Source organism: Rhinolophus hipposideros (assembly GCF_964194185.1).
Source record: "Rhinolophus hipposideros genome assembly, chromosome: 5".
Taxonomy (NCBI): domain Eukaryota; kingdom Metazoa; phylum Chordata; class Mammalia; order Chiroptera; family Rhinolophidae; genus Rhinolophus; species Rhinolophus hipposideros.
The window spans coordinates 15,543,795-15,564,762 of NC_138051.1; the positions used below are offsets into that span (position 1 = coordinate 15,543,795).

Sequence of the window (20,968 nt, forward strand, 5' to 3'; positions counted from 1 at the left end):
AATGAAATTGTCAACCAGTATGATTTACAACAGAGTATGACCAAAAAAAAAAAAAAAAAAAGTATCTTCAGATATTCAATGCTATCTGAAGACAAAACCATCAAAATTTGTATTTGCTCTTTAAATAGATAACAGAATTCCTAACACTGAAACACTGAAACAAAGCCCGTATTTCTCCCCTTTTATCCAAGAAATTTATGTAGTACTTAAATTAAGTTCCAGGGGAGTCAAAAGTTACATGTGGATTTTTTTACTGTGTGTGGGGTCAGTGTCCCTAACCCCCATGTTGTTCATGGCTCAACTGCATTTCATTCCTAATGAGATATGTAGTATATCTGGAACTAGAAATAGCAATCTAACCTTAATATTTACTTCAAACCCCAGAATCTAAGACTCATAACTGAAAGGTACACAACTGAATAGTTTAGGACCATCAGTTCTACAATTAGGTCAATCTAGGATTAAACCCATTGTTGCCATTAAAACTTGCTGAAAAACTACCTGCAAGTTACTTAACCTCTAATTTTATCTCATCTCTAAAAAAGGGATATTAATAATAACTCACCATATAGGGTTGCAGTAAGGATTAAATAAGAACTGTTAAAGAGCTTAGAACAGGATCTTGCATACTATAAATACACAGTAAATGTATTCAAATACTTTCATGCACATTGCAAACAAAAGAATGCATACAATTCTTATTATTAGATGGATTTTACCTGATTCATTCTGCTAACAATACTAAGCAAGGGAGGAAAACCAATCTGAAAGAAAAATGAGATTGAAATTTACTAAATGGTATTATTGGGGGGGTGGGGAGCTTCATTTTTTTTTTTATTCCCAAACTGGTGAATTTCTCATCACACTATTATTTGGAAACAAAGAATGGATGAAACAAAATTCCTTCATTGCCCCTGACAATAAAATGTTCCACGAACTATTATAATACACTGGTAATGGCCAAGAAAATAATGCTTACAATTTGAGTATGTAAATTTAAAAATAAAGAATGATTTTAGTAATTAAAATGTCAAAGTATGAAATTTTAAAAAATGATACTGATACTATTGATGCTCTAACATTAACCGTATGATCCTTTTTGAAAATCTTGAGCTAAAGCTAACATTTTCAGGAATTAGGGCATTTGAATTAGAATGACTTTTTTCAAACCTAATCTGATTCAATTTTTAAAAAGCTACTTTGGAGTTTAATGCTGGGAGCTTTGATTATGAAAACACCACTAACTTGTGAGAAACTTAAGAACACATGCATTAAACTCTTGCATCTTTAAATGGTTTTATCACGTGGTATATGTTATTTGTATATATTTTGTAATGACAAGCTAAATATATAAATTTTAATTCTCGATTAAATTAAAACACTTTTTTGAAATGTAACGTACATTAGGCATTATCCCAAAAGAAAAATGGGTTGTATAAAAACAGAGCCAAACAGCTCCCCTAGAGATCTGAATCTATTTCCACTCCCCCGACGTGTGCAAGAGTGCCTGTTTTAACCACTTATCAACACAGTACATCAGGCTTTCTTTGCCAACATATTACCTGAAAAAATAGTTTAGTGTAGCTATGTTACATTTCCATTACAAATGAGTTTGTGCATCTTCTTAAATAAGTACAATTTGTATTTCCTTTCTGTGACATGTCTATTCAAATCCTTTGACTGTTTTTTTTCTTTTTTAAATTGGATTCTTGGTCTTTTTAGTGATTTTTGGAGCTTTTACACTTTTGGGATAAATTAGTGTTAAATGGAAAAACACAATGTGCTACCACATAGCAAACAATAAATACCTATTCAACAGAACAGAACAACATAATACATATAAGGAGTTAGCAGTAATGCAGATGTATGCGGAAGGTTCCATAAAAACATCGGCAAACTTGATGGCAGGTGAATCCTGAAGGACAAGAAGGAGTTGTCCACATAATTTGTGATTAAAATAAAGCCATGTGAAATTTAAATATACACTCAACATTTCATTTCCAGAATATGCAATTTACCAAGCATTTTTAAGTACCTCTCCAAATGTCATATGTTTTCCTGTTTCCCTGACTACTCATCACTCCTTGTTCAACCCATGCCTAATCATGAAAAAAACAAACAAATCCTATCTAACTCACAAAACTATCACACAGCTAAAACATAAAAGACGTGAAGCCAACCTGAAAAAGGTCATAGTACACTGTTTTAGAGACTGGGCTGCTGTTTTTAAATTAAAGAGTTAATAATGTAAGTCGGGGTTGGCAAACATTTTCTGTAAACAATCAAACTAAATATTTCAGGCCACACACTGTCTTAGTCACATATTGTTAGTTTGTTTTTTATCCTTTAAAAACCATTCTTAGCTGTACAAAAACAGGCTGTGGGCTGGATTTGGCGCAGGCTATAGTTTGCTGACCCTTTATATTAAATGATGCACCAACATTAGGATACTTTCTGTTTTGTTTATCCACTTATCACCTACTTGTATATAATCTATTTCAGGATTTTCGGTTTTAGTTGGTCCAACAGTCCCTTCAGCACATTGCCGTTCACCCAGACAAAATTTTTTCCAGCCTTCTTCATCTTCAGATTTTGGCTAAAAAACAAAAAGCAAAAAACCAAACTTACTTATTCCTATGTATTTTTTTAAATACTGAAGTATGAAAAAAGAAATGAGAATTCCTCCATATTCCCACCACCCAACACAAAGATGTGGTGCCTATTACGGACTGAATTATATCCCCCCCAAATTCATATGTCGAAGCCTTAAGCTCCAAGTACCTCAGATTGTGACTGTGCTTGGAGATAGGGTCTTTACAGAGGTGATTTAGTAAAAATGAGGCTGCAGCGTGGGCCCAAATCCAATCTGACCAGTGTCCTTGTAAGAGAAGGAAATGTGGACAGAGAGACACTAAAGATGCGTGTGCACAGAGGAAAGACCATATTAGGACACAGTGAGAAGGTGGCTGTCCGTCTGCAAGCCAAGGAGAGAGAGGCCTCAGAAGAAACCGAACCTATTGGCTCCTTGATCTTAGACTTCTAGCCTAAAGAACTGTGAGAAAATAAACTATTTGTTAAGCCACCCAGTTTGTGGCATTTTGCTAGGGCCCTAAGATAGGGCCCTAAGATAGTCCCAAGTGGTCACATTACATGTGGGACACGTTTAGTTTGGATCACACTTTAATGGATACTGACAAGAACAGGTGTGTTCAAAAAAGGATGTTAAAGATGGAAATTAGTATGGGAAAATAAACCACAAGAAGAATGCTTACAAGAATGAAGGATGTTTATTCCAGAAAAGGAGACATGATTATATACTTCATTCACATACTTGATGGGTTGGCCAGTCAAAAAAGGAATAGATTTATTCTACATCACCAGATAGAAAAAGCAGGGCCAGTGAGGAGAAGCATTCAGCTCCATACACCTTTACAAAATAATTTTTATTTATACACATCACCTTGCGCATTCCTTTGCAAAGGTGAAGTTTTACCCCCCGAGGATAGCTGTCCCCCCCCCCACCCCGTTCCGTTTCTTCCACCTTCCCCCCTCCCCCGCCACTCTGATTCAAGCCATTGTTTCTCAGTCTAGTTGTGTAGGACACACTTCCCTGGCCCATGCTGAGGCATTTGGTCGCCCGTAGCCTCGGCTGCTCATGGCGACACACGGTAGCCCACAGCAGCACATAGGAGCTCACGCCAACCCCCAGCTGCTCACAGCAGCCCAGCGCCAGGGAGAGCTGTTGTTCACAATCTTAGCTGTAGAGGGCGCAGCTCACTGGTCCATGTGGGAATCGAATCAGCGACCTTGGTGTTAGGAGTAGGCGCTCCAACCACCTGAACCACTGGGCCGACCCCAAGGAAAGCTTTCATTAGAATCTCAGGATGAATACGAGACCCTTAAAGGTAAAAACCTCTTGTCCTGGAACAATGTATCTACCTTTTCCCATTACTCCATTAGCTCAGAGACTGTTTCTGCTTCAGCTAGCAATGAATATCCTGGTTATTAAAAATAGCAGGGGCTTAAAAATGATTGGATAAATCAATAAATAAATGTTTACATTTACATAGTTGACACCAGAGTTTGCTTTAAAAAATTTTTCATTTTATTATTTTAATAATGTTTACATTTGCCATGTTGTTATATAATATTCCAGTTTTTATAGATCATAATTTATTGAATCAATTTATTAGGTCATTTCCATTTCTGACAAAATTATATCATAATGTTACTGATGTGGTTTCTTTTTGATTTAGTAAGCATGTATGTACCCAAATTTCTTACATTGAGCAAGAAAAAAAAAATCTACCTCTCTCCTTCACTCCCTTCTCACTAAGAGGCCTCACAGCATAGCGAAAGGCTTTCGAGTCAGACAAACTTCAGTGGCTCCCAACTGTACCTTTTATGAGTTAAGTGGTCGTGGGCAGGTAATGTCAGTCCCCTTCATACTGTTCCTAGAGCACAGCTTCCAGATGGTATGGAAAAGCACATAGAGAGGCCATATATTAAATCTCTCAGCTTTCAGCTGGTAGTCTCAGGAAGACTATGCAAGATGCAAGCGGCTTCATTTATCCCAATGTGTCACCATGTAAAGATGTTAGGAAGCATGTCCTACAGGAAGCTTCTAAAATCTGAAATCTATGAAATATCTGAAACTGTGAACAAAATTGTGTGCGTAGGCGCATTTCTTTCCTCTGAAGACAAACAGCTTTTATTTAATTCTCAGGAAGAATAGAAAGACTCCCTAAAACGTTAGAAGTATTGCCCTGAAGTACACCTGAAATTAATATCATGTCGACTATAATTGAAAAATTTAAAAAAGAGGGAAATGTAAAAAACAAAAATTAAAAAACTCTCATAGACAAAAACCCAACAAAAACAGTATTGCCCTGGAAGAGCGTTTTCGTCTTTTCCCCAACTCCCTTTTTCATTCAGTAGTCCAGATGTAACATATCTACTGGAGAGCTTAACATTATATGTAAGCTGATAAAATGTAGGAAATAACTACTTTCCGGTATGCATGAAAGGCTTCAGTAAAAAGTCACTGGTATTGGCACCATTCTTTCACCAGGAAAATCCAATGAGCCTTTATTCAATATTTTTGTAAATATTGAAAATGTGTTTATTTCTTAAAAAGCAACTGTCTAGAAGAAACTTAAAAACTTGTAGAGGCCTAACAATTACCCATCCAAAGTCTCTGAAGATGTTGTGGATTAAAATTGTCATAAAAATAAAAGCTTGAATTGCTGAATCTATACTTTTCAGGCTACTAATATAATGAAATTGTTACTATTAATGGTAGATGGGAGGGAATGAAAATTATATGGACTAGGTAATTAATTTTTAAAGACTGGAAGTAAATATGGACAATTTCAAATAGGTATACACTGTACAACTTCAACAGAGAAACTTACATACCATGGTCACGTTACTATCCAACTGCTGTGATTTCCAGTGACTTCTATGTCTGTTCACACTCTAAAGGAAGAAGAGTTAGACAGTGATCTTCAGAGAATGGATAACTGAAAAGAAATCAAGTGCTGCACAACATTCTAACAATTCTACAACTGGGAAAATACGTTTCAAACTGTATTACATCTAATCATTATAATAATAATTTGGTAATTGATTCTTAAATATTCTTTTCTTATTCTTCAGAATCATGAACCTCATTTTCCCAACTAAAATCTAAGAACAGAAATAAATCCGAGGGAGGGACAGGTGGGTTTTAATTTGATTAAAAGATTAAGGTACACTTACCTGTCGAACAACTGAAAACTGTGCCACTTGCTGCTGTTGCCACTGAAGTGTGGGGGAATATCCTTCAGGAGCAGGTTGGCATCCTGAAAGCTAGAGATCAGTTCACAATTGTTACCATCAAGGTTAGTGTTATAACTAGAATCTCATGCCCCTGCCAAGTAAAATCAATATGAACAGTGAACAATAAAGTAAATGATTAAGACTGTACAAGAAAAATAAAGTACTTCTTGCTCATGCAAAAGAGCAGGAATTTCATTTTACTATTTATGTCTGAGTATAAAACGTTAGGAAAAGATCCTTATAGAGTCACTTTAATAAGAGCAATCTGGAATGGTTTACAGTTGCAGTTTCTTTTTTTTTTTTTTTTTTTTATTAATTAATTTATTTATTAGTTTCAGGTGTACAAAACAAGGTAATACTTAGACGTTCATCATTTATATCCCTCATACTGTGAACCCCCCTCCCCCCATCCACTATCCCTCCGACCTCACACTGAACCATCACATTATATATATAAAATTATAGTTGGCATTCATTAATGTTTAGCTTCTGATGTACAATGCCATGATCAGGTATCCACAGTATCCCTGAGGTGGTCTCCCAAATAGGACGCATGTCCATCGGATACCCAACAAAATCTTTACAACATTATAGAATACCTTCCCCAAATTAATTTTCAAAAGAAAAACCCTGAGGCCATCTTGTGGTTACCAGCTGCTTCCAAATCCCTTCACCTTTCCCCTTATCCCCAACCCCCTCCCACACACCCATCTAACCACTCTCGGTTTTTTCTCTGCGTCCCCAAAACTGACTCTGATTAGTTCATTCACATAGTCTTTTCTTTAGATTCCATATATAAGTGAGATCATATGGTACTTGTCTTTCTCTTTCTGACTTAAAAAATATGGAACGCTTCACGAATTTGCGTGTCATCCTTGCGCAGGGGCCATGCTAATCTTCTCTGTATCGTTCCAATTTTAGTATATGTGCTGCCGAAGCGAGCACAGTTGCAGTTTCTAAGAAATCTAAATGATGAGCCCTGAAGATACAATCTAGCCCTACCTTTCTATAACAGCAAAAACAGTTTGAAATAAAAAAAAGAGATATATCCCAGATAAAAAATTTTGGTATAGTCAGAATGTACTCAAATAATTTAAGACATTTGACTTTAAAATGTCTACTTCTTTTTCCAAAAACAGCACACAGTTCACAACTGATTACATACTGCTTTGAAATAAAACTTTATGAGGTCACTTTTTAAAGCCAGGTATATAAGACATCATCTTCCACCAACTAAAAACGTCTAAAAAGGAATTATATGAAACATTAAAATCTCCTAATTATAAACATCTGATAAGAGAATTACTTAGAACGTAAAAGGAAAAGGAATAATCACAATTTAAAACTGCTGCTTTCCTTTGACTTTAAATTAAATAATGCCTCCTGGGAGAGACCTTCTGTGACAATCTAAAGTAGTTCTACCTGAAAAAAAAGAAAAGTAATTCTTCTTGTTATTTATTGATCATTATATGTTAATTTTCTTCATATCACTAGTCACAATATGTAATTATTTCACTTGTTTGCTGGTTTACCCTGTCTTCCTCAGGAGAATGTAAACTCCACAAGGGTAGGGACCTTTTCTGTTTCATCATCCCCTGTTGTATTTCCAGTGCCTGGCACAACTTAGTTGCTTAGTAAAAAATGTGCGGGATAAATGAATGAAAATGTTTACAGTCTGCAAGTAGCTAAAAAAGTGTAAGATATTTGGGTTTCTAAGTCTTAAAAAAACAAAACACAATGAAAATCAGAACATGCAAACTACACTAAGATTAAACAGTCCCAACAATAATTATGAAGACAACTGGAAAAAGGTTACTTCAAAATAAAGGACAGCGTAAGTAACCTATTTAAAGACTTCTTTAGGATTGGATCATGTCCTGACAGTATGAAGAGCAAATCGCCATGAACGCCAGGGTTACTTAAAGCTTCTTTGGCGGCAGTACATGTCAACTGTCCTTGAAGGGGAAAAAGTAATACAAACAAATGTCTAACTTCGTAGGGGCAGTCATTTTACCCACATCGTAATTGATACTTTGGATACTATAGGAACAGCTCTGGTTTTTTCATTTGTAGTGGTAAAAAAAGTCACCTGACGGGTAATAAAACTCACGGAAACATTCACACTTTGCTTCCTTTTCAACTTCTTTGGGTCAATTTGCGCAACCACGACATCTGGACATTGAGCTGCTTCGATCCTATAAACAATAAATGCAAAAAAATGTAATTACTATTGTGTTTTGCTCATCTGCAGTTCAACAAGCTATCCATGTCTAAAGTTTATTATGATACCGGAAAAAAAGTTCAGAATTGCAATTGAGGTACTGATTAATGTAGTTCTGAAATTATCCATATTGAATGCAAGGAAATCGAAGAGCACACATCTTGCCATGGATAATCAAGTTTAATATAATTAAGTTCACTGAAACTCGTCCACCTGAAAAGGTGAACAAGTGATCTTGCTCCGATCCGCACTCGCAGGAGGGTGGGGACCGGAACAGAGGCGGGGCGTTAGCAAACCGAGGGGTCCCGCAAAGCACCGGGCGCTGTGCTCTGGAGCAGGAAGGACGAACAGCCCACCCGTACAGGCCAAATCACTCACTGGACCCGCTTCAAGTATTCCTGAGGCGTCCTCGGGGGTACGGAGGGATCGAAACTTTCTGTCAAGTCGCAGGGGTCCACTGGCAACAACCGGGGCATCAACTCCTCCACTGCAGACTCCGCTGGTACCCACGCCATAGTTTCCAATCCAGCCAGTCCCACGTTTAGGTCACAGCGCAGGCGCACAAGTAGGCACCTTTGGCGCAGAGTTGAGCGAGCGGCAAGGCTTAGGAAGTGTTAATGCGCGTGCGCAAACCTGCTCATTGTCTCAAGGTTAAGGCTCCGGTGGTGTAAGGAAGACTGCGACTTTAGTTCCTAGCGGGAGTGGTTCTTAGGCGTTTCTGCGTGTTCTCTCGTCTGCCCTGTTCTCTCTTCCAAGGCTACGTAGGGTAAAGACTGGGGCTTACTAGCCTTTATGTATCCCTAGTAGCGACGGATTCTTAAATGTTTTTTGAATTAATGAGCAATATTACTGTAATTATCTTTTATTGCTCTCTAAATTCTTACACCCTGGTAGACAGGTCACATTTCCTCAATTTTTACAACCTCTTGAAGTAGGTGGTATTATACCGGTTTCATAAGGGAGAAAATCCACCGAAAGAGGGGTTAAGTAAGTACTACAACTGTGACTTTTTCCCAAAGGGGAAGAGCCAATTCCAACCCAGAGTTTTCTGACGCCGAGTGAACGAAAAACCGATTTTCCAGAGGAATCGCTTGTGCTTGGCTATTTCAAAGATCACTTAATATTTATCTGGAATGAATATTACTCCTAGAGTAGCCATCGCTTCCCCCCCCCACCCCCCCAAAAGATCTCTTTGCTGAAATATAAGTAGTGCAAAGGATAGAGCTAATGCCAACACCCAGAAATCACCATTGTTAATCTTAGGGCCAATCTTGTGAGGCGAGTACTGTCGTCTCCATTTCACACGTGAGCCAACAAAGCAGAAATAATTTAACTTTAGCTGGGTCATAAATTGCAAGAAATAATGAAAATATTCCATCTCAATCTTTCTAAACAAGCTCTGAGTGAATACAATTGACTTATTTCTAACGTTTATATTTATGACTAAGGCGTTGCTTTATTTTTTTTAAAAGCACTGCCTTGAGCAATTGATTTAGAAACCGGAATGTAACCTACTTAATTGAAGATAAACAGTGAGGCTAGTCCTTAGGTTAAAAACGAAAGACAGAGTGTGTGAATGTTTACTAAACAATTGGGAGACATGGAAAGACAGTGCCTCACAACAGTCAAACTAGAAGTTATTTGGTTAAAAATGTTACCGATTTTGGAAGAAACAGACTTAAAGGGAAGGAATATGGAGAAATACTCCCATCCCCAAATTTTTTGATAATAATCAAGAATAAAATTAGAAAAAATGAGCGGCGACTTTATTTCTGGGTTTTCTTACAAATATTTTTTTGGGGAAGCTAACTTATTAGCAATTCACTTTCCCCCACCCATTTTTCTGGAAATAAAGAACAGGTAATTACCAAGTAGACCAACGACCAGCGGAACAATGCTTAACACTGGGCTCCATATATACGACTGGTAAGTACACGACAGAACTACACATGGATGAAGGAAGAAAGGAGAGGAATAGCAGAATGAACAAAGGTTGTTCTGGGAAATAATAATACACTATTTTACAAAAGAAGTAAGTAATAAAGTACGTGAATGATTCTGAAATGATTCTAAAATTTTAAATACACAGGCATGAATTCATTCAGGAGAGAGGAAAGTAAATTAAAAACTTATAAGGTTTGCTTTCTGTTACTTCAAAGCTAATCTGACTTAGAAGAATGAATAACGAGTTTTGGAACAAATTTTAATATGGTTATAAGTTGGAAATTGAATTAAATATTTTTAAAAAGATTTTATTGGGGAAGGGGAACAGGACTTTATTGGGGAACAGTGTGTACTTCCAGGACTTTTTTCCAAGTCAAATTGTTGTCCTTTCAATCTTAGTTGTGGAGGGTGCCGTTCAGCTTCAAGTTGTTGTCCTTTCCATCTTATTTGTGGAGAACACAGCTCAGCTCCAGGTCCAGTTGCCGTTGCTAGTTGCAAGGGGCACAGCCCACCATCCCTTGCGGGAGTCGAACCAGCAACCTTGTGGTTGAGAGCCCGCGCTCCAACCAACAACTGAGCCATCCAAGAAGCTCAAGGTGCCACGTTCAATCTTAGTTGCAGCGGGCAGAGCCCACCATCCCTTGCGGGACTCGAGGAATTGAACTGGCAACCTTGTGGTTGAGAGCCCACTGGCCCATGTGGGAATCGAACCGGCAGTCTTCGGAATTAGGAGCACGGAGCTCTAACCGCCTGAGCCACTGGGCCAGTCCTGAATGAAATATTTTTGATAGTTTCAGTAAGATATGGGACAGCTGAGGAGTAGCTATATTTGGTTGATGAAGTTATTCTGAAGAAAATGCTTAATTTTTGGAAAGCTAAACTTTTAAAACAATAACCATTTCATCTAAGCGCTCGCTAGGAAGAACCATTCCTAAGATTCTGAACTATTTCTGGTGCTGTTTTCAAAGATTTCCAGTTACTTTTCAGTTTACAATGTTAAGATTATTGTATTTCAGTATTTCTTACATTGGTGGTTGGTTATAGGAGTTACATGAGGGTTATGAGAACAGTCAACACTGTTTATTGATGATGCTGGCATCTGTTAAGTCATCCTACATGCAAATTTGTCACTGTGTTTTATATCCCTTTAAGCAACTCAGTTATTCTCAAATTTTAGTGTATATAAGAATTATCTGCAAGAAATTATTTAAAATAAAGAGTTACAGACTTCTATAACTGTCTCCTCCAGAGAGGTCTGATTCTGTTGATTGGATGCGGGGCTCTGAAATTGACATTTTAAGAAACATTCCAAGTGACAAACACAGCTTAGGCCATCCATTTTATTCTTTCCCTTCCTATTCTTTAATATCTACCGCAGTAGAATTTCTTCTAAGCGTACTTTCTCAGTTCTTTTTACTTTGGCCACAGTCTAAAATTTCACTTGCCTTTTTATACCATTAAAATTTAATTAATTCAGTCATCCAATTAATATTTATCAGTTTTCTCTTGCATGCCAGGCACTGTGGTAGGCATTGGGAATGACAATGATGAGCTTCTTCTCTCCTACTGCTTACAGTCTAGTGGACAGAGAGATGTTAAACAATGATACAAATGGATTTTAAATGTTAACTGTGATAAGTACTATTAAGGAAAGTCTCGAGGGGGTGGGGTATGGAGGAGTCTTGTGGTAGGGAAATAAATGAAGACTAAGGAATAAGAACAAGCAAAGGCTATTTATTCAGAGCTTGCTATAGAAAGGGAGTCAGCCACTGCTACTTGAATTTTGGCAAAGACTCAAAGGCAGGAAGAAAAGTAGGAAAGCTTTATACTGGAAAAAGGGGAAGACTTTGGGTATGCTCTGGTTGGAGGCTCTTGGCTTAGGGAAGCTGGAGGTGGTCTACTAAAGGGGAGGTAAAAATACTTTTCCTCTATCCTTGTAGGACTTCTGGCTGGGCATAAGAATTAAACTGATGTAAGACAGATTAACAGAAGAAAAACACACAAATTCTATTCAATAATTTTAACGTGTACATGGGAGTCTTCACAAGAAAAATCCAGACCCAAAGAAGTTAGGGCCCAAAGCTTATATACTAGGTTGGACAAAGAATAGTAAATTGTGAACATGTAACATGACAAAGAGGGTTGTGCTAGGGAAGTTATTATAATTCTGGAAAAGTAACTAAGATAAGGGTTAGTTTAATAAGATTTGTTTGTATAGCTTTATGTTGGCCTTGAATCTCCATTTCAAGTGGTAAGAATGTTTTCCTTCCTTCTGGTATAGGGAGGTGTACCTTTCACATGGGAGTATTATCTCCTGCTTTCAGGAAGAAAAAGGAAGGTCAGAGCACCCTTCTTGCATCTGCTGTTTTCCAAGTACCTATAAATCAATATGTCAAAGTGGCATATTTTGGGGTGGCATGCTCTGAACCCCTATTCTACTTAGAAGTGGGACACCCTATGAAATTGGTTAAGGGTGTGTATTTGGTTTTCTTCGGTTGGTCCTAAATTGGAAGCAGGGGAAAAATTAGGAAATCTGTCAATTATTAATCAAATCCTGAGTATTTTGGGACAATTATTACAGGGGTTATTGTTTGGCTTCTTGGATTGTTGCTGGAGATACCACACTGACTTCCTGTAAGTTTGACTTATAGCAGGCTGGCTTCCCAGGCTAGTTACTGTAGAACAATGGTTTGATTTCCTGGGATGGTTGCTGCAGCCTGTGGGTCGGAGTTCTAGTTTTACACTTATGGTCTGACCATTGCCCATTTGTATGTTAGTCTCAGCAGGTAGAGGAGAGTTCGTTCAAGGCCTTAATTGCCGGAGGAAGTAGGTCATGTTGGGAAAATTGGAAAAAGGTCAGTATGGTTGATGCATAGAAAGTAGGGGATGGATGGTGCTGGCCAGGGTTCTGAGAAATGGAGCTGTAGGTGTATAGTTAATACTTATGGAGCATCCTCTTTCCACCAGAACACTCCTTAGTCACATGATTACTGAAACTGGGAGATGTCTTAGTAAGAGGGTGTTAGCACTAACATATTTATTATAGGATTTGGGCTTGGTTTGGTGATTTGGGGACAGTGGAGCGTTGCTGTCAGGAAATGGGGATAATTCTGAGCAGTAAGGCTCCTGGTTAAAAACCTACGTGTGATTTTTCAGGCCTGACTCTACGCAATTACAAAGGCTTTACCTGGCAGGCTCCACAGGGGAAAACTGCCCTCCCCACACCAGACTTGGTGCGTCCAGCCAGTGCATGGCAGTTGCTGAAGGGAATTGCAGTCAAGGACTCAGGCCCCACTAACCCGCCATGCTCTTATGCCTAGCTGCATTCCTAGCCCAGGAGTCTCTATTTGGAGGTCTCCTTACCTGGAAACTTTCCCAGTCTGACTCAGTACCTAGACTTTTCCATTCCTAACACCTTCCCATCCCCATTCCATACATCTGCAGGAGCTTTTTGTTTGGGGCTCCTTCAACAGTTAGAGATCTCCAAACTTCCACATTTGTGCCCGTCAACTTGACCCTCAACCAGCGCGCCATTCCATGGGGGTAACAGAACAGGGAGAGTTAGCGTTTTCACCAGATTTAGACTCTTGTGCAATCTCAACAAGTGATTAGAGGCTTCACTGTTACTTCCACTTTGGCTCGTTGTTGCTTTAATTGCCTTATCTGACACCTGGTAGTCCAGCTTTCTATCCAGCTCATCTGAGCACTTGACAAAGTCTTAATTTTTAAACGTGTCTTAATAATTTTTATATAGAAGTTACAAGGAAGAAGGAAACTATTGGTAATACTTGGTAAAGAATCAGTAGTCACTCAGATTAGCCCCGTTAGGGAGGTAAGTGGTCATTCTGTGTTTTGGACAATCTTCCTGATTTTGTCTGAGTTCAGATATGATTATTGAGTGGTCTTGTTTTTGTCTTTATCCTTCAGCGTCACTGAGTGGCCTTGTCTGATATTGGTGTGCTGTGACATGGTGTATATTCAACAGGAGAACAGTGTGATCTGACTGTGAATGCCAGGACGGCTCCTAACAACAGCTCGGCCCAGTTGATAGAGCCAGGCCAATTTCCGGTTCTCAGAGGCTCCTTTTCTTTCTCAAGGCGAAATGTTTTATACAGATTCTCATTTAATCACTACAATATATTGTTACCCTAAGTGGTAGGTCCTATTGTTATTTTCATTTTAAGATGAAGAAACTGGGACAATCTTGTTTTGCTAAGAGCAATTATTTTTCATCTTTTGTGATCTTCATGTGGATAATTTTACTTGATGATTCTGAAGTGAACAAATGCTACTAGAAGTTGTATATACAGAGATGATGGGAAGGAAATAGGTAACCCTGAAATCAAAAGTTATTTGGGTTGATCATTTTTAAAACTAAAACTACAAATGTTTTACAATTCGGGAGCAAGCAAAGATGGCTGTCTTCTCTTTAACAAAATTCCATGGGTTTTCTCTGTTCTTTGGAAGACATCTAAGAAAGAATAAGTCATGAAATATCAATTCTTACAAATAGAACTACAAAAAAAAAAAACCCTCAGAAAACTAAAGGTCAATAGAAACAATAGATACTGATGACATATCTGAGGGTTTAATTCTTAAACTCATTCACTCTAAAGTACATAAAGACAGATATAGATGAGTTTGTTACCCATCCTAACATTTATTTCATTGTAATAGGGAACAAAAGCCTTTGTTCACCTGAAAACAAAGGTATTATGACTTCATAGTGTTCACTGAGCTGGATGGAAAAGATGCCTTTTTGGGGACCATGAAATGAATACAATTTCCAAAGGTGCTATACGTTGAGGATCCTCTCATCTGTGTCTAATTACCCTACTCCTTCTTGGATCTTACTTGTTTTTGCAGATGTCCTTATTCTACCTTTATACCATTGCCCACATCTATTTACTTGCTGTGTTTTCTGTCAAGAGTCCTCATTAAGGTAGCCCCTGAGCCCACTTTATTTGCAAGCCTTTATAAATTTTGGCTTTTGATTTCCATTTCCTCTTCAGGATTGTATTTAAAATTTTGACAAGCAAACTCATTCTCTTCTACTTTACAAAACAACCTTAGCCTATATACATTACAGAAAGAAAATGGTGCGTAACTGACTTTTCATGAATACAAGCTTTGAAGAACAAGGATTTGATCATTTTTTCTATTCTGTAAAATGCTTATAAAGCTAAGCTTTTCAGGATTTTAGGTATTGTTATATCCGGAATTAATTCCGTGAGCAACCCCTTACCGAAGGATAGGGTTCATCTGAGACCGCCAAACTCCATTTATCTTCCAACCTATTTGTGTCCCATTTTGCTCAGCTCTTTTCTTAAAAAGAGAAAATGCATTAAGATTAATCAGCCAAAGTGTGCGTGTGTGTGTGTGTGTCTGTGTGTGTAGGGGCAGTGTAGAAGGAAAGAGGTAAACTGACTAGGAATACACAAACAGTACGTAAATTCTTACAGACCCGGAATTTTGGCCTCTTTTGCCTACGTCGTATCACCAGCATCGCAACAGTGCCTGGCACACATTAGCTGTTCAGCAAATACCGCTGCACTAAGTGTAAAAACGAACTTCTCACTTGGTTTTTTTTAAAGGGGAGATATGGTTTGCAGTCTAGGCATCAATCAGGGCCCCAGAGGAGAGGATGTCCTAGAGGACGTCTCCATTTCTCCTGGCGAGCAAAGGCGTCTGAGTGGCGACGGAAGAAATTCCAGTTCCCCCTGGGGCCGCAGAGGGTGGGATCCACAGTAGCTCCGGGGAGAGGGGAACCAGGCGCTCGACTCCGCCACCCCGGTCTCCAGCTGCAGCACCGCCAGGCTCCCGCGCCCCGTCCACGTTCCTCCGTGGGGTTCGTCTCCGTCGCCCCGCCCTCCGGTCCGCCCTGCCCCTTCCGCCTAGTCCCTCCTCCCGCCCCCTCCCCCGAGCCCGCTCCGCAGAGTCCCGCACCGCGCCCTGCAGTTTCCTACCCCGGTCGCTCTGCACCTCCCGCGTGGTGTCGCTCCCAGCCCTTCTCGCTCCACGTCCCCACCCCGAGGTCGACTCCGCGGGCGTCCTCACCCTCCCGTCTGGTTTCCCGGCCGGGTCGCCCCGCCTCTCGGCTCCGACCCCGGCCCTTTCTCCTCACGCCCCGCCCCCTTGACGTGGCAGAGGCGGCACCAGCCGTGTTGACCCCGCGGAACTGTGCTCAGAGGGCGGAGGCGGGGCGGCGCCGGCCTTGATTGCGCTGCCACGGCTGCTGGCGCTCGGCGGATAGGACCGATTTTGCAAGGCCGAGTCTGCGACAGGCGAGGGTCTCGTGAGGGGACACCGAGGTAAGGACCAACTTTAGGGCTGCCTTCTCCCGGCTCCTCTGGGGGCCGCGGGCCTCAGCGGGAAGCGGGGGAGGGACGGCTGTGCGGCGGCTGGCTGGCTGGCGGGCGGGGGTCCCGGGGGTGGTGCCCGCTCTGCTCTCCTGGTGCCTCGGGGCGGGCGGGGCGCGCCCGGGCCCGGCGGGGCAGCCTTGAGCAATGAATGTGTCACCCTTTCACCTACCACCCTGTGCTTCTTTCTCCCGGGGCTTTTCACCCAGGATCAGGGTGGGGGGCATCGAGTGAGAAACGGGTGTTCGAGCATCTCGCCCAGCATCCCACCCACGCCTCCGGGGCTCTCTGCTTTCCCCATCCCAGCCCATCGCCACTGGGCAACTTGGATTTCTTGGTTCATTACTTGCCAGATCTGAAATGCTCTAGACTTTGAACCGAGGTGATTTGGTCACCCGTACTTCGGCCTTGGGAGTTAAAAGGGAAAGGGGAGAAAAGTCAAGAAAAGATGACGCCTTGGGCCTTCATTACAAACAGAGTGCAGACCTGACCCATCTTACCTGTTGTGCTTCCAATTCGGCCTTCGTGCTTTCCCGTTTTGGTGGGAAAGGAAAAGTCATAGTAAACCTACACATAACCACTAGTGAGAGTGTTTGTCGAATTAACGTTTCCACTTGAACTTCCTCAACCCCCACTCTTCAAAGCCTGGGATAACTTGTCAAATTAACTTGGTTAAAAAAAGTTTTAGATTGAAATGTAAATACATGTGAAGTTTCCTTCTTGTCCTTCTCCAGTAGTCTTAATATTTTGGAAGTCCAGTTATTTTTAATTGACTCATAGAATTTTAGAGTTAGAAAAGGGCCTTGTAGTTTTCTAACCCATAGCCCTCATCTTACTGATGAGAAATTGAGAATCAGAGAGGTTATTTGTCTAATACAAAGCTAGTCATCCGAAGTAGTTGAGGACACTTCATTGAGGATTTTACAACTGAAAAAAGTAGCAGGCACATTTAATTGTTAACAAATACATCTGATTGGGAGGAACTATATTTTACCTGGTTTTCACTTAGGTATCTATAAAAGGGCTAAAACGGGAATATTGAAAAACTATCGTAGGTAAAACCGTTTAAAGTACTGTGCGCTGGTATATTTGATAAGCTAGGTTAAAGTCGTATAACTGCTTTGCTTTGCTTTTAGTTTTACCATGAGAAATTATTTAGCTAAAGTAACTCCCACGGATTATAAATTGTGCTGAAAAATGACACATTTGTTTAGAATGGTCTTTTGTACCACTTTAAAAAAATGTGTAATGACTAGTGTGTTAAAGTCTCCATGTGAATATAGTGTTTGTCATATTCATTTGGGTTTAAGCTTTTATGAAAACATAATAGGGGAGAGAGTGCTTATCAAATAATGGCATTTTATAAAAAGCTAGTTTGTAAAAAGGACTTTATTTCACGTGTGTCATTGTTGGATATGGGACCAACCCTAGCAAATTTTATACTAGAATTCGTGATTTTAGGATTGAACAATTGCATGACTATGTAATTAGACCAGTTAAGAAGAAACAGATGGGGTGTTTTTCAAAATACTGCTGGAAAGTGAGAACGTAAGAAATAAATGTGATTTAGGAGCAAATATGACCTTAGACCAGAGAGATAGTGAGGAAGAGGAAGGGAATTGTGCTCAAGTATCACTCAGGTGATATTTAGTTTGTCCTAATAAAAAGGAGTGGAATTACAATCCAGCATTGTTACCTGTTGTAGAAACTTAAACCTGGCTATTGCCTGTGTGTAAATGTCTTCATGCTAAGTCTCATAGAGCCTCTCTCTACTAGGCTCCCTGATTGAATTAAGCCCTAATGTTCCAAAGGCAGTGAACCTTTTAAACATTATTGAGGATTCAAAACAAACAAACACCATACACCAAACCTAGCTCATTGGAAGACAGGTGGATTTTCATATCTGCTTCTGCATTCAATCTATTGTGATATGTTGTTTTGGTTAAATTGTATGAAGGAAATCTGGCTTGCATAGATATGTAGCTGGAAAAAGGAGGGCTATTTTAATAGCTTTTTCAGATGTGCATATTCTTCTTTGATATTATATCAAAAACTGAACAGTTTTAATTAAGAAATCAAGGGTTAATTGCAGTGTGGAATGTGAAACCTTAGAAGTGAACTTTTCTGTTGCATTAAAACCCATTGGTCTGTAATACATTTTGCATGGATCATTTACCCATGCATGATTTTGTAACATGACATGATCATTTGGGAGATATTGCTTCACTGAAGAATGTATATCTCTCAAATAATGACGTTTCATTATACAATATTAAAAACCCCCACAAAACTCACATATCATCACTGATCAACAAAAAAATCATTACCTATTAGGAAGCAGTAAAGCTCAAGGTAGTGGATACAAGTTTTCAAAAATTTTAATATTTGCTTAAAAGCTCAAATGTTATCACTGGCGACAAATACTATGAATTATTTTCCAGGTGACAGCCTCACTTACCAATTTTTGAGAAAATGTATTATGGATACCTAATATATTTGAGAAATTGAGAAAATTTCTTGAAGAATTGAGAAAATAATCACTCAAAACATTTTTTGTATTTTGTGGTTCCTGATTGGTCTGGTATACTTTAATAGGTACTTTAATGCTTTTTGGTGATGCATTTTAGATGCATCTTAGGTTATAGGTGTGATTAAATAATGAACAGAAAACTTCATTTGCTTTATTGTCTGTAGAAAGAACGAGAGGGATTGCATAGTCCTAGAATTTATAGTCACATCTGTAGCATGGAAGCTGTTGCTGAAAACTGGGTTTCTCTTCTGTCGGTTCCCTAGGTTAGAATTGAGGTTGGCATCTTCTAATTTCCCTCTATCTTTCAACAGACACTTTTACCATTATCTTTCAACAGCCACCTTTTCTTAAAAGCTCCATACCATCCTTCTCAAAGCTATCTCCTATATTTACCTTCACGATAACAAATTTAGTTATCTTAACATTTCTCTTTATTCTTTATCAACCTTTGGACAACCCATGGTTACTGTTGATTAGCGTAAGATTCTCTACCTGTCTTTCAGATTCTGATAGGAAATGGTGTTTAATTTTTATTTTATTATTAATGGAGTTATAATTGGCATCTTATTTCTTTTAAAGAAGAAAAAGTTCTTAGCTGCTTAAGATACTTAGATTTGTTAAGCTTCACTTTTTGTAACTTGTATTATCAAGATCTATCTGAAAATTTTTCTAAAATTAAAGTTGTTATTGTATCTTATATACTTTTATCAAATTATACTGTTCCTTCCCTCACTTGTATTTGAAAATCAGTTCCTCATCCCGTCGTTCTTAACAACTTCAGCATCCAGGTTGGCTGCTTTGGTACTGTACCTTCATAATTCTTCAGTCCTTAATGCCCTTTATCTTTCTCACAAATCTTTTGCCAGCCACATAGCACTTGAAATTATCCTTTCAGATCTTTAATTTTTACAGTTTCTTTCCATCACTAACCACTGTTGCAGTTTGAGAGCCGGAGATAGAATTGTTGCCTAGGTAGGAAAGCTGGCATCCTGGATAGGCAGGTAGAGAGTAACAAGATGGAGATGTTTCTTGATACGGGCCCCTGACCAGAGTGGCATCCCTCTTCCCCTGGTAGTAAATTTTACTACCTTTTATTGGACCTACTGAACATTGGGATCAGTAGAGTTTTTTAGTGTTTTGTTATCAGTGGGGTTATTGTTGCTTGCTAATTTTTTTCTGAGGTAACTATTTTAATTTGGTCATGATTTCTAATGGATTAATAATAGTGCTAATAGTGGAAAATCTTATTTTCAATTTTATTAAAATAATTTGAAAATGTCTTTTAATTTGTTACAGAAATAAGAATCAAGCTCTACAATGACAACCTATTTGGAATTCATCCAACAAAATGAAGAACGCGATGGAGTCCGATTTAGTTGGAATGTTTGGCCATCAAGCCGACTAGAAGCTACAAGAATGGTTGTTCCGGTAGCAGCCCTGTTTACTCCACTGAAGGAGAGACCCGATTTACCACCTATTCAATATGAACCTGTTTTGTGTAGTAGGACCACTTGCCGTGCAGTTTTGAATCCTTTATGGTAATTAAAATAGATAGAAAAAACTAATGTGACAGTCTGATTTAAAAATGTAATTTTTCTTGCTCATTTATATACAAATGTCTTTGTTTTTATTTTGTAGTTATTTTTTCAAATTAGGATAGTCAAATCCAAAGAGTTATGAGGAGAAGTGAGGTGTTGAGAGACCAAATGTAAAACTGTCCCTATATAAGCCATTAGATTCTATCAGTATTCTCTAGATACTGCTGCTGGCTGTGTATCAACCCATTTCATGTCATTAGAAAAGTCATAATTGAAAAATGTTATGGTGTTTGAAAAATGTTATGATTTCTTGTTAGCATAAGCAGAATCTCAGGAATCATCTTATATTCCTCTTTCTGTTCTCTCTTTCCTTGACCATCCCACTACAAATCTGGTTGATTCCACCTCCAGAGTATTACTAATTCTGTCTCTTATGTTCATCTCTGTTAGTATATTCTATTAATACTTCAAATACACTATCTTTTTCCTGACCAGTTTCCTTATCGTCTAACTGGTCTCCCTAGTCTCTTCACCCAGAAGCTAGGGTTTTGCAAAT

General features: G+C 39.0%; 2 protein-coding genes across 5 annotated transcripts in view; one reads left to right on the top strand and one right to left on the bottom strand.

The window, feature by feature from the left end:
- GEMIN2 (gem nuclear organelle associated protein 2) overlaps positions 1–8,666 on the bottom strand; it is a 20,674-nt gene extending 12,008 nt beyond the window's left edge. For 2 of the 4 annotated variants that reach the window (XM_081049771.1, XM_081049774.1), the window contains exons 1-6: positions 8,420–8,598; positions 7,910–8,015; positions 5,761–5,850; positions 5,419–5,478; positions 2,483–2,596; positions 720–764 (exon numbers count right to left, since the gene is read on the bottom strand). In XM_081049771.1, coding sequence (XP_080905897.1) covers positions 720–764; positions 2,483–2,596; positions 5,419–5,478; positions 5,761–5,850; positions 7,910–8,015; positions 8,420–8,556 — 552 coding nt within the window. In that variant the 5' untranslated portion in view covers positions 8,557–8,598. Of the gene's footprint in view, positions 1–719; positions 765–2,482; positions 2,597–5,418; positions 5,479–5,760; positions 5,851–7,909; positions 8,016–8,419 lie in introns of all 4 variants that reach the window. The other 2 variants (XM_081049772.1, XM_081049773.1) reach the window with 2 other exon arrangements.
- Positions 8,667–15,908: 7,242 nt separating this feature from the next.
- Positions 15,909–20,968, top strand: part of SEC23A (SEC23 homolog A, COPII coat complex component) — a 50,391-nt gene continuing 45,331 nt past the window's right edge. The window contains exons 1-2 of the mRNA XM_081049769.1: positions 15,909–16,296; positions 20,171–20,412. Coding sequence (XP_080905895.1) covers positions 20,192–20,412 — 221 coding nt within the window. The 5' untranslated portion in view covers positions 15,909–16,296; positions 20,171–20,191. The remainder of the gene's footprint in view (positions 16,297–20,170; positions 20,413–20,968) is intronic.